Here is a 14,015-nt window from a genome sequence, read left to right as displayed (position 1 = left end):
GGGAAAGAGATTCCAGGTAGGGGCATGATCTCTTAGTGGCTTCCGTGTTAGTGGCTGGAGGAAAAGAGCTCTGTTTCCAGGGTTGCATGGAGGCACAGTTCTGTTGCATAACAGGATTGCATCATGTAAACTTTGGGTTTTCCCCATTTTCTCTTTTGTATTATTTCAAAAATGTCATCAGTGAAAACATGTCATGGTACTGATTAAATGTAACTTTAATTTGATTCTATGGCTGGCTTTTCCTTTTTCCACCCGTAGTTACTTAGCAATTAAGTATTGCTGTATTTTCTCAATATTGAAAAAAGAAATGCTTTTCCAATGTTGAAACAAACAAGTATGTGGTTAAAAGGGTCTGCACCCAGATAGGTGGATGATTACGCACAAGAAGAGATACAGGAACCATGTGACTGATTCATAGTGAAATATGCTAACTTAAATTTTGGTACCAAATAAAATAAGCATAGGACAAGATAGGCACTAAACTTGTTATAGGTCCCAAATATGGTAAACGTTTTCTTAACATGAATGGTCAAGGTGATTCTATTTTAGATCAACTGAGTTTGGAATTGGGAGGATAAATAGGTCTAGGTTGTCTTTAGTTTTAAATCTGTAATCGTAAGAGTGTAGAGTTGAATGAGGCCTCAAAGAGGTCGTTAGTTCAACTGTCTGGTTTTGGAGATTCAGGAACTGAGACATAGTTGGTAGCTTCCAAGGCTGTGATTTTGTTAGTTCATCTTAAACTCCGTAAGATGTTTTGATGTGAACCCTGTTATCAAACACATGTATAATTAGTTTTCTTATGTCTGGTAGTTGGGAATAATTTTGAATGTTAATACCCTAAACTTTGTCAGATTACTTTGCTGAATCTGAGGAATATGCCATCTGATTTGCAGGTGCCTTATCGTTTGCACGCAGTTCTTGTTCATGAAGGACAAGCAAATGCTGGACACTACTGGGCGTATATCTACAATCAACCCCGACAAGTCTGGCTCAAGTACAATGACATCTCTGTTACTGAATCTTCCTGGGAAGAACTTGAAAGAGATTCCTACGGAGGCCTGAGAAATGTTAGTGCTTACTGTCTGATGTACATTAACGACAAGCTACCCCACTTCAATGCAGGTAAAAATATCTTAGCAGAAGCCCGACATGGGGGGAAATCTGTCTTGCTCAGGGAAGGGGGAAAAGTCTTGCAGTGTCTAAAAGAATTTTAAACTACAATTTATTATAAAGTAATACTGCATTTTAAAAAATACAAACAGTACAAAAGAGAATAAAAAGGGAAAATGAGTTTGCTTTCCTGCTTTCATCCGTGAGCCCAACACGTATTCATTATTAGGTTTCTTACGTTGTCTTCAAGAAATGCTCTATGCAGATGCTAGATTTTATTTATTGACGTCTCTGTCTCACCCCATTTTTTCCCCAGATGGGCTATTTGTCCATTCTATTCTGCATCTTTTTCATTAATCTGTATCCTAGCAATCTCTATACTTTCATAAATAAAACCAACTCATTCTTTTCAACAACCACATAATAATCCCATTACATGGACTATGTATATAACTTATTAAACCAGCCTCCCATTGATAGACTCTTAAATTGTCTCTAGTTCTCTTTTTTAGTGACATTTTTGTACCCTTTGGAAAATAGCTAAATTTCACAAGTGGATTTGCCTGAATAATTCCATACTTCTCATAATACTACTACTGATGCGAAGCGCAGTCATACCATTTATATTGGTACTTTCCTCCTTACCGCATGCTTTCAAACTTTATTTCTCTGGCAGCAGAACTCTAAAAGGGAGGTAGGCAGAGTAGGAATTCTTACTATGCACATTTTCCAGCTGAGGTACTCTAATTGTTCGGCGTCATACAGCCAGTAAATAAATGGCAGGCCCTCGATTCAAATCCAGTTCTGACTCCAAATTCTGTGCTGTTTTCCATGTACATTATTCTCTCTTTCTTCCTTTCACATCTTCTCTGAGAGCTCTTATGGCCACCATTTCACATCTAAGATCATAGAAGGTGTTCTCATTTATTATTCAAACCTTACTGTGTTGCATAGGTAAGAAAACATGTACGGCATTTTGTCCAGGCAGCACGTTGTCTTTCTGATTTGCTAGTGAGGTTGGGGGACGGGGAGTGGAGAGAATGATCACTTAACAGTAATTGATTTTCATAATTGCATATTTGCAGTATGAAAGCAGGAACAGCCGCTTGTGGGAGTTACTGCACAAATGACTACTGGCTGGTGGTGGTATATAAGAGCCTTGATATTACATGTATTGCTCATTTTTATATGATAGAAACAAACAAGTGGAAACTGTCATTTGCTTAGTGAAAAGACTAGTGAATGGCAACCAGTAAGTGGATGTGGTGTTCTGCTGTAGGTTTTGTTTTATTTTGTTTTGGTCAAAACAAAAAAAGGGATAGAAATGAAATTTAATATGTCCTTGATATCCTGCCATTTTTAGTCATAGCTTTCAGTAAATCAGGTATTATTGACCATCTAGCTGTTGTATCAAATTGCTTTCTGATAGCACTTAATTGTGGGAAATTTGAGGCAGTATAAATGTCTTGGAATTCATCTCTAACTATCTTGAGATGGATATTTTTATCAGTGACAGGTACAGTGGTTACATTAACAAAACTATTTAGTTTGAAATTTCCATTGGATCTAATGATTTTCTGAATTTCCAAGAAATGTTTGGTGCATTCTTGCTACTTTGCCAGTGATTGGCCTCTATTCCAAGTTCTTACTATCATTCACTCATTCCTTTAAGAGAGAGATATTCAGTGCCTGCCCACCTACTAATACGCCAGGCACTGTTATTGGTGTGCTGTGACTGTTGGCCTTATATTATCAGTACATGGATGGATTACGTGTGCATGTATATATATATATATATTATATGAATATGAATACATATGTATGTATATATTTCTTATTAGGAGTAGTGTCTCTTTTCTTCCTTTCCAGAAAGGACCTTTTGGTTTCTTACGACCTTTTGCTGGATAGTACTCCATTTTAACTCCATTCTTGTTCTTTCTCAGAGGTAGCCCCAAATGAATCAGATCAGATGTTAGGAGAATTGGAAGCCCTGTCTGTTGAACTCAAGCATTACATTCAGGAAGATAACTGGAGGTTTGAACAGGAAGTAGAAGAGTGGGAAGAAGAGCAGTCTTGCAAAATCCCTCAAATGGAATCGTCCACCAACTCGTCCTCGCAGGATTTCTCTACATCACAAGGTATCCGAGACGGGCGTTTATGCCAGTGATCTAGCATTCATGCTGCACTCCGTCAGCCAGCCCTGTGAACTTCAGCAGACTGAGTGATGCTGCAGTCTGCAACTACAGTGTAGTTTGAATATAGTTGGTGTTGCACAGCCCGATGGACGACCTTGGGGCTTCACCATGTGATTCTGATGAGTGGAAGTAACAGCAGAGACTAGCTACCTGTACTTTTACTCTGCTTAGTTTTTGCTTATTTGCCGGGTTGCAGGAGGAACTATGATAGGATTAATAGGTAGACTTTATGGCAAAAAGTGATCTTCCACCAGGTCAGATAATATGGTAACGGAAGAAAACTAGACTTTGGATGGGGAGCACGTAATAGAGTACACAGATGTCAACTTATAATCGTGTACACCTGAAAACTTTATGGTGTTGTTAACAATGTTACTCCACTAAATTTAACTTAAAAAGAGTTTAGAATAGCCTTAATTATAATGCTATATACAAATACAAATGTGTCAAAACTCAAGAACTTTGAAAATATATATATTTGAAAGTTTCTCTAAAAAAGGTGATCTTCCTAACAGATGGTTGTTTATAGGATGTTTTCTTGGCATAAAGAAATATGACAAAGTTGGGAACATGTTAAATTTTACACGATCATCAATGGGTCGTTGCTGAAGTGGCCATTTCTTCAAGTCACAGTTTCTTGGGGAAACTTGCATAGATTTTTTTTTTAAAAGCTGTATATATTAAACTTTGTATCCAACCTGCTTGCCTTTTACAGAATGCTGTAGATGGTGCTTACCATCAGAGCTAATTCCTTTCTATAATTCCTAACAGAGCATTCAGCAGCCTCTTCTCATGGGGCTCGCTGCCTGGCATCTGAGCATGCTGTGATCGCCAAGGAGCAAACTGCCCAGGCGATTGCAAACACAGCACATGCCTATGAGAAGAGTGGTGTAGAAGCAGCCTTGAGTGAGGTGAGAATGACTTAAGAAGCGCAGATTCAAGAGGGCGGGTTTTCAGCAGTAACTGTTACAGTTTTCTCACGTTTCTATTATTCTGTGTCTCTGTTGCATTTAACCAATTCTTCTTTATTTCTCCTATTTTTTTCTTACTGGTTCTGTCCATTCTGCTGCCACACCTTAAGGAAGCTGAACCCAAGAAGCCCATGCCCCCGGAAACAAACCTTGCAGAGCAGTCAGAACAGCCCCAAAAGGCTAATGATGCAGAGTCTGCCGCCCAGCCTAATTCTGAGATCTCTGAAGTCGAGATTCCCAGTGTGGGAAGGATTCTGGTTAGATCTGATGCAGATGGATATGATGAGGAGGTACAGAGATGAGGGCAGGGTTTAGCTGTTTGTTGTCAGTCTTATATTCCCTTCTCGTGACTGATTATACTTTAAGGTGTTTGGCGATAGTTAATATTTCTTCACTGAAACAAGTGATAGACAAAAGGGCCTATCTGGTTTTTACCTCAGTTACTATTTTTAAAAAGGTAACCTTCTTCCCACTGTGCACTGCTCCCAGTATACTCGTATATCTACCAGGGGCCACTGTAGAGCCTAGATAGCTCAGAAAGGTAGAATTTAGTTCCTTTTTTGGTATTATGAATGAAAAATTGCCTTTTAAGTTAGGAGTCTTTGTAGTATTAGTCAGTTGTTTTTCCTCCAAGTGTAAAATTTTCAGTTGTCCAGTGAGCAAAACAAATGTAAATTGAAGTTTTTAATTATAAAGCTTTCTGAAGAAGCTGTAGAATCACAAGTTATTCATTGTGGATCTCCTTTACTGTTGTCACTGCACGTAAACAATTACGAATCCTCTCCCTCAGATTTCTTTGGTTTTTTTGCTGTGAGATATATTTTTTTTAAATCATTGAAGGTTTTCATTTTATAAAGTCAGGTTTGTGCACCCCGTAGCTTCTAGGCCATTTCAGATGTACCGCTCGTCTTAGTAAAAGTCCACAATGTTTGTACGTTTAAGGTACACAACCAAACCACAGAGCTAAAGAGAAATTCTCACCTCAAACACTTCCCCTCTAAGAGCTCCAATTTAACTTGATTCTTTAGCAGTGCCATAGTAGATATTTTTAGACATACATCTTTATCCTTCTGCTAAATCGCAGAGAACATATATGAATAGCTTGTCCTGGGCAGGGTCTTGACATTGTGTAGAGGGACAGGGGCTGTAAGTACGTATAGGAAGAGGCGTGGGAAACTTGACTTACAGTAGACGCTGGGCAAGGCATGCACTGCCACACTTCCCTTCAGAGTCTGCTCACCTGTCTTTCATGCAACCTGCTTCTGAACCTTTCTTCTCCTTTTTCTTTCTGTGTTTGTGCCCTCGTGTGGTAGGTGATGCTGAGCCCTGCTATGCAAGGGGTCATCCTGGCCATAGCTAAAGCCCGTCAGACCTTTGACCGAGATGGGTCTGAAGCAGGGCTTATTAAGGTATCTCTGTTTTTTAATTTATCTTCCTTGTACCACAGGTATCATAATAATGGGGCAATAATTCTATTAGATGGTTAAAAAAATGGGGTTACAAATACCTTTCATTGAAAGAAAGCATAAAACTCCCTTTCCTGTCCAATTAACGAATAAGCCGTCCCACCCTGCTGGTTGCCCCCTCCTCTGTTGGCACTAATGCATCTGTGGTGAACAGGGCTGTTCTGTGCCATACTCAGCCTGGAGTGCTTGTTGTTGTTTTTAAGAAATATCTATTAATAAGCTGTGACTGAGAGATTCATTGCCTTTGTAATTTGGGAGCCATAATATGAGAAAGTAGGCCATGCTTTTTTAAGGTGTTTGAATAAAATTTAAGGTACTTGAATAAATTGCATTTATGTGAATCTGTACAATTCACTTCCTTGGGACTCAAGGATATGCCTGAAATAATGAAAACTAAATATTTGTTTTTCTGAGAATTTTATGAAAAAAAATGTTTCTTACGAGTATAGTATGTCTTTGGTCCCAGAATTCTAGAGGAGTTTCATCCCTTATGTAATGCAAACAACTTAACAGATGCCATAGTTGCCTCTGTAATTCCTTAATAAGAAGGATTTCTTAGAAGTCGTCTTAGAGTTATGAAACCTCGGTCGCCTTAGCCATCAACTTCTATGTGCAGAAGCCCACAGTGCAGCCTGTTCTATAATTCTGTCTCCACTAGGCATTCCATGAAGAATACTCCAGGCTCTACCTACTTGCCAAAGACACCCCCACTCCTCACAGTGACCCTCGACTGCAGCATGTGCTTGTCTACTTTTTCCAAAATGAAGCACCCAAAAGGGTAGTAGAGCGGACCCTTCTGGAACAGTTTGCCGATAAAAATCTTAGCTATGATGAAAGGTGAGACGAGAATACTCAGGTGAACGCCCTCCTTCTGGGTCTGGTTTGACTAACTTCCCTAGTGGGGAAGCTGTGCACTGAGCTTTCCGTTGCTTTCTGAACTTTGTCCACACAGATCCATCAGTATTATGAAGGTGGCTCAAGCTAAACTGAAGGAGATTGGTCCAGATGACATGAATATGGAGGAGTACAAGGTGAAGTCTTTTCTTTCAATCTACAAAGCCACAACCATGAATTCCTGAGGCAAGACTGATAATTTTGTGTTATCACAGACTGAGTTGTTCCCTACCCCAGCTGACCACACCCCCCAAAAAAACCTGGGTAAATTATCTTTTCTTACCCTCAGAACAGCAGGTTACTTTATTCCATTCTTCTATTAGAATGAGTCAGTACTTCCAATAAAATTCTTAAACTCATGGGTTTGGTTTGTTTTACATAACATAGTTTTCTAATATTTCTGTAATAGAAATTAAATTTTTGTGCATTAAAATGCATCTGTAACTACAGATTTTCCAAAAAAGCATTGTTGCACATAAAACAATGTTAATATACTACCTATGGTGTGCCCACCACACTTACTGAGCTTGAGTATTGTCCTGTGTCATTGGAATGACCTTGTCCTTTTTATCTTTTCCACATCTGGATGGTTTCATCTGTACTTGAGAGGTCATTTGTTTAAACCGGAGCTGAATGACTTTGACATGGGTTTTGGAAGTTAAGATCATAAATTCTAAGCTCATATGAAATAAATATTTCTATACCTCAGTGGAAGGAACAGGACATTGAAAATTAAGATCAACAGTAGATGTTTATTCTAGATGTTGAATACATTTTTATCTCAAAGCTTTTGTGTTTGTCACTTTTGTGCCTGGCTATATGTGTTCAATAAATATTTGTATTGAGTTTAAAACTTACTGTGGTGGAAAGTGTAAAAATAGTTTATGTGGTCATAATCATTAATGGTAGTCATTTCTTTTCAGAAGTGGCATGAAGATTATAGTTTGTTTCGAAAGGTGTCCGTGTATCTCCTAACAGGCCTGGAACTCTATCAAAAAGGAAAGTATGTTGCCTTTTATGTCACTAAGATTCTTATTGGCCAGGACACTGTTATTTGTTGATGTGAGCTGAGGAATACTAAGAATCACAGCCATGCATCACCTCCCTTGTCACATGTGCCAGTGTGCCTCTACTTTTTCCAGTGTTGCATTTCAGTTTTGCTCTGAACATCACATGTGTTTTTTCATCCTTCCCATAATGGTAGATTTATTAGTAAAGAGACATAATGGCCCGATTTTCTTTGTGATAAATGAAGATAAATTCAGAGAATGAAATTTAGAGTTAGCGTGGACCTTAGTAAGCATCTAGTCCACTTCTTTGTTTTAGACTTAGGAAGAACTGAAGGCCAGGGGAGTCTTGGGTTTCTTGCCCAACTTATAGAAGAGCTGAGCCTGGCTACAGTCTGGCCTTCAGGCTTCTCCCAGTACCCGATGCTGCCTCCATCTTTAAGACTTTCCCATAAGCAGAGCCGTGTAAATATTTGTATTAGGGATAGTGAAGTCTAAAACCTGGGTTTTGGAGAGGAGCGCTCAGCTGTTGTTATCTACCATTTCTAAGGTACCAAGAGGCCCTTTCCTACCTGGTGTATGCCTACCAGAGCAACGCCGCTCTGCTGATGAAGGGGCCCCGACGGGGAGTGAAGGAATCAGTGATCGCTTTATACCGAAGAAAATGCCTTCTGGTTTGTACTGTTTGTAAAGCCTGACGATTTTTATTATTGTGTTGTCTTTACTTCTGCTCCAAGCCATGAAGAAATGTAACTTAAAGAGCAAAATAATCCCAAAGTTTAGCTTTCTCCAAGCTTTCAAGAGTAGTTTTACATTGAAACCAATTAAGTTAAAGTGAATATCATTCTTCAATCCCTGACAGAAGTTGGGATGAGAATCAGTTATCCTTTTTTTTGTGCCCTTTATGTATACCTACATTATTGCTTTTATCACATTGCTTTCCTACTAGATTGTGAGTTCCTTGAGCACAGATTTTCTTATTCAGCTGTTTTCCCTGTGTCTGGCACATAGTAAGCATATAATAAATGTGTGTTGAAGGAATGCAGTGCTTTTTCTGTGTTCCTTTCTGGATGAGAGTTTTAGTGACTTAAAAGAGACTCCAGTATTTGGTTTTTTTTTTTATAGGTATGAATGCCAAGAATTGGCCCTGCCATTCTGTTAATAACGTTATCATACACCACCTGTTTTCATATGGCAGCCACATGGAAATGCAGACCCATATACCCTCTTTCTACACAAAAGTTTAATTAAATAGGTGCTTGTTCTTCAGAAAACTACAAAGAGGGGGCCTTGCCCTCAGATTGTGTCCTTGTGTTTGTCTTCCCTGACACCCTGCAGAATTGCTCCTCACGGGGAGAGTCAGGTTAGCATTTCTACCACGGCCTTGTTTTTAATACCAAATGGAGGAGACTAAGACGTGACGTACAAGCATATTGACCTCAGGAGCTTTATTTTCTGATTTATACTTTGATTTCTGTGTCAGTTACAGGTGTGGCAAGGGACTTTGAAAAAAGAGCATTGTAGATTTGATGGATCTGAATTTTGTTAGAGTCAAACTTTTATTTTATTTTTTAATTTTATTGAGGAATATTAGTGTGTTTTTTCCAGGGCCCACCAGCTCCAAATCATTGTCCTTCAATCTAGTTGTGGAGGGCGCAGCTCAGCTCCAAGTCCAGTCTCTGTTTTCCATCTTTAGTTGCAGGGGGCGCAGCCCACCATCCCATGCGGGAATTGAACCAGCAACCTTGTTGAGAGCTCACGCTCTAACCAGCTGAGCCACCCGGCCACCCCCTGCTTTTATTTTTTAAACCTCCAAGTACAGATCACATTTTGAATGTCCCGCTCTGCTTGTACAGGTAGGCAGTAGTAGTGATTTAGTTTGTGTCCATCGCTGGTCTCTCCCCTCTGTGCATCAGAGTCATCAAGGGAGCTTTCACAGTTATACACAGGCCCCTCCCCAGACTCTTAAACCCAAACCTGGGCATCAGCATGTCTTGCAGCTGCTTGTGCTGCTCAGTGGAGATTGAGAACCATCGAATAGGCCTTTTGGTAGAAGCAGGTGTTAAGCATGACCTTGACTTGTAAGTTTAGCCCGGATGGGTCAGAGGTTTAACTGCATTAGAATCACCTTGGGAGCTTTTTACAAAATCCCAGTGCCTAGGTCACCTGCATACCAATTACATCAGCACGTCTGGAGTAATTGTTTTTAAAACAATTAGTTTTTAAAGGTCCTCCAGGCATTTCCAATGTGCAGTAAAGTTTGGGAACCGCTTGTTTAGTATCTTCTATAAAAAGGTATTTCTCTTTTTCAGACTGTTTTTTTCACTCTGCCTTTTTATCTGTAGGAGCTGAATGCCAAAGCTGCTTCCCTCTTTGAAACAAATGATGACCACTCTGTAACAGAGGGCATCAGTGTGATGAATGAATTGATCATTCCCTGCATTCACCTTATCATTAATAATGATATCTCCAAGGATGACCTGGATGCCATTGAGATCATGAGAAAACATTGGTGCTCTTACCTTGGGCAAGATATTGCAGGTATGTTGTGTTGAGCACTGCCAATAATTTCTAAGCCTCTCAGGAACTGTAGACATTACAGTGGTCTCACTCCATAGCACTGGTTGCCACAAATTTTTGAAGGGCTTATTGGAACCCCCTAGCATATAAATGAGTTAAAAGTACATCGGCTCCATTGAAACAAGGGATGGGAGCCTGGACCTCTGGGCCTCTTTCCTCCTTTGTGGCTGAAGCATCTTCACAGACAACCAGGACGTCCTGTTTGAAAACATCACTGCTCTCCAGAATGTCACACTTTTAGTGCTTTATCAACTGCCAGAACCTGAACTCTAATTTTATAGTTTAAACATCAACATCTATTTATGCAGCTTGATTACCTGATGGTGCCATAACTAAATTTTCCTCTGACTTGAAATTTCAAAATCATATTAACTCTGATGCCGTTGAGATTAATAGATTAGTAAATGAAGTGTTCTTGTTTTTCCAAATCATGTTGGAGAGGCAGCCTAAATTAGTTTTCTTTTTAGGTGAGTTTTATAGGCTTAAACAATTTGGTGTACATTCTAAATGAATGCTTTTAATGTCTTCAGATTTTATTGCGACCGTGTGTGATGCATGGCTTGATGCCATGTGCACACATTGGTATATTTGAATCATTTGAAAGAAAGCACCATTGTATTTAGGGTACAGAGTGCTACATCCACTTTCTCAAAGTTTAAAATGATTGATTAGAAGACCTGTCCATAATGAAGTGAATATATAGTGTTATTCTGCCACAGGTCAGATAGCTTAAAGCAATGACCTACAGCTGTGGTATATTTGGCAAGTAAGGTTTTGCTCCTGGTTTGGCCTGAAAGAATCATTTGTTGTTAGCTGTCAGAATAATTCTTTGGCCTTTAAGGTTGGGTAATGGGCTATATGGAGGGCTATATAGTTGCAGACTTACTAGTTTTTACTCAAAGATCTATTTAGCTGTATATGTAACCATCCATTTTCCCTCCACAGAAAATCTACAGCTGTGTTTAGGGGAGTTTCTGCCCAGACTTCTAGATCCTTCTGCAGAAATCATTGTCTTGAAGGAGCCTCCAACTATTCGACCCAATTCTCCCTATGACCTTTGTAGCCGATTTGCAGCTGTCATGGAGTCAATTCAAGGGGTTTCAACTGTGACAGTGAAATAAGCCCCACGTGTTCAAGGCCCATCCTGGTCTTTGGTTGCCTGCCTATTGCACAGATTTCTGTTGTCACAGTGTCTACCATGGGAAAGCAATTAGGTTAAAAAGTAAGATTCAGATCCAGACCCCAACCAGGCTTGTGTTTAACAAAGGATTGAAAATAAAATTGCATTTTTTAGGAATAGAATAATAAAAGCAATTTCACTAAAAAAAGGTAGGAACCAGTATACTAAGGTATCTAATTATGCCAGAAGAACTGAAATGACCTCTTGTACCTACAAGGATGCTTGGGCTTTTCTATGCCTTTTGCCACTTTTAAAATTATCCTTCAGGCATACATATTTTTGACAGTGGAATAGAAGGGTGTTGCATCAGAACCCTCACCAGATGAACAGCTACTAGTTATTTTATCAAATACAGATGACATGTAAAAATTCTTAACTGTAAGAGGTAAGAAATAAACCTTGCCTGGCTCTTGACAGGAGATGACAAAGTGGGTTGCTGATAAACCACCACCACCCTTTTACATATGGGTAGAACATAAGGTCATGTGGCTGAAAGACTCGGAAAAGTCAAAGGAAAGCTTGCCTTTCCTCTTTGTTTTCTCTCTTTTATTTTATATTTTTAAATAAACCAGAAAACCTCATGCTCAGTCCTGAGTGAAAGAAAGGAGAGCATTAAGGACTTTAAATGTAATAGCATTGTGAAACTTGACTACAAGTAATAGGGTTTTTTGTTTTGTTTTTCTAAATGAGGAAGCGTGTATATGTAAACTCTCGGGTGTCCTATACTAGAATGGTTGGCCCTTTTTTTAGTTGGGGACGGGGGCTTTGTTTTTTTTATTTAAGTATAGCTGGTATAAAATATTAGTTTCAGGTGTACAATATAGTGATTGATTTGACATTTATGTACTTTACGAAGTGATCACCACACTAAGTCTAGTAATCGTCTGTCACTGTGCAAACTGATCACAATATTATTGGCTGTTTTTCCCTTAGCCTTTTTGACCCATCCCCCACCCCCTTCCCTCTGAACAAAACAAAAACAGACTCATAGTAACAGATCACACTGATGGTTAAAGATCATGTTTTAATAGTTGTTAACCATTTAGGTAAAATTTTCTAACATTGGAAAATTTTCAAAAACAGATGTCTAAGGCTGCTGGCCCAAAAGAACATTTTGATACCCTCCCCCTTTTGCTTTGAAAAAATAAGGGATGTGGGTTTGTAAAAATAAAAAGAAATCTATATATATATATATATATATATATATATGTATAGGTAGTGAGAGAAATATCCCCTATTGACCATTTTTTTAAAAAGTTCCAGATTGGGTATTATGTTTCAATCAAAGTTTTTGATTAAGGAGGGAATCATGGGAGGGAAGAATGCTTGATAGAACTATGCAGATTTTATAAATGTGCAATAAAAGTATTTGTTTTACCTTTGGTGTCCAGAATGGCCTTTATTTAAATGTATATTTTCTATTTTGGAAATGGATGGACCCAGTAAGCATTTGTCATGTTTCAGTTTTTTAAAAGATAAAAGTAGATTAAAGAGTTGAGAAGTTTAATGGGGTGAAATAAGAGCAGGCAATGATCAGCTCTGGAGCAGTGCCTGATGACTGACAGCTTTGTATGTCGTTTGTTAGTTGCATTGCATGTAACTTCATCCACTTTCTAATTTGTCAAATTTAGAAGGAAAAAAATATATTTTTCTAAACTGAATTTCTTATATTTTGATTAAGTTAATGGTTTGTCCATCTTTTACAGATGTTCAGAGGTGCTTTTGTGTTTTAAAGCTCATTGCCAAGAATTATTTCATGGGAAATTGATCAATTTTCTTACCCAATGATTTCCTTTTACTGTTTAAAATTCTAAGTACCACCATTTACCTTTCACTGTGAAATCCCTGTCATTATTGAATACTGTACACAGTTACATTATTTCATTTAATGTAAACCCCTGGGTGATGATGGGGACTAGGATTTGTCCAAGGTCATAGATGTCCTGAGTAGTGGAGCCAGGACACTAACTCTCTGTGGTCTCACTTCACAGCCTGTGCTTTCAACAACTGCTCAGTTGTCGTTGGTTGTCTTGTAAAATCTTTTGCTTTATATCTTTCCACGTTAGTTATTTTCTGGTCAGCTACTGGGAATCTACAGTTGGCCAAGAACGGAACTGATGAACATTTGTTGTGTGCGGTGTTGAGCAGTTCATAAGCTGGGGACCCACTCAAACCACCAGGGGGAGTGCTGAGAAGTAATTTCTTTTTCCTTTTTAGCTGGCTGCCTTAGGCCCAGCCTGGTTTCTTACAGAGTCCACATACTCTCACGCTAAGAATGTTTTTTACATATTTAAAGGGTTGTGAAAAAATGATGAGGGGTAAGGAGGTGGGGAGAGGAGGGAGAGGAAGAAAATGCTGTGACCCTTACTTAAAATGATTGAAGCGTTTGGACTGGGTACTTGGCCAAATATAAATTTAGCATAAACTCCTTTGAGTACTGGGTTTAGACTTTCCATGGTCAACTAGAATTGCAGTCCTCTTCTGTTTGGGTTTGTTAGCTCTTTTAAGCACACTGCGGCATATAAACGTATTTACCCTACTTACTTCAAGAAAGGTGTGAAGAGAATACATGTAACAGAAGAATTTAAATAATGAACTAGAGGCTAGTATTG

At 38.8% G+C, this 14,015-nt stretch overlaps 1 protein-coding gene across 5 annotated transcripts in view; it reads left to right on the top strand.

Annotated features, from left to right (window-relative positions):
* USP28 (ubiquitin specific peptidase 28) overlaps nucleotides 1-12,566 on the top strand; it is a 59,897-nt gene extending 47,331 nt beyond the window's left edge. For 4 of the 5 annotated variants that reach the window (XM_081063843.1, XM_081063844.1, XM_081063846.1 and 1 more), the window contains 11 exons: nucleotides 894-1,122; nucleotides 3,054-3,248; nucleotides 4,077-4,216; nucleotides 4,387-4,566; nucleotides 5,590-5,685; nucleotides 6,401-6,579; nucleotides 6,695-6,773; nucleotides 7,560-7,639; nucleotides 8,194-8,317; nucleotides 9,989-10,184; nucleotides 11,169-12,566. In XM_081063843.1, coding sequence (XP_080919969.1) covers nucleotides 894-1,122; nucleotides 3,054-3,248; nucleotides 4,077-4,216; nucleotides 4,387-4,566; nucleotides 5,590-5,685; nucleotides 6,401-6,579; nucleotides 6,695-6,773; nucleotides 7,560-7,639; nucleotides 8,194-8,317; nucleotides 9,989-10,184; nucleotides 11,169-11,344 — 1,674 coding nt within the window. In that variant the 3' untranslated portion in view covers nucleotides 11,345-12,566. The remainder of the gene's footprint in view (nucleotides 1-893; nucleotides 1,123-3,053; nucleotides 3,249-4,076; nucleotides 4,217-4,386; nucleotides 4,567-5,589; nucleotides 5,686-6,400; nucleotides 6,580-6,694; nucleotides 6,774-7,559; nucleotides 7,640-8,193; nucleotides 8,318-9,988; nucleotides 10,185-11,168) is intronic. The other variant, XM_081063845.1, reaches the window with a different exon arrangement.
* The last annotated feature ends 1,449 nt before the right edge of the window (nucleotides 12,567-14,015 follow it).

This window comes from Rhinolophus hipposideros, assembly GCF_964194185.1.
Source record: "Rhinolophus hipposideros genome assembly, chromosome: 10".
Taxonomy (NCBI): domain Eukaryota; kingdom Metazoa; phylum Chordata; class Mammalia; order Chiroptera; family Rhinolophidae; genus Rhinolophus; species Rhinolophus hipposideros.
Note: the sequence above shows the minus strand (reverse complement) of the source record. Positions and strands in the feature narration are given on the sequence as shown.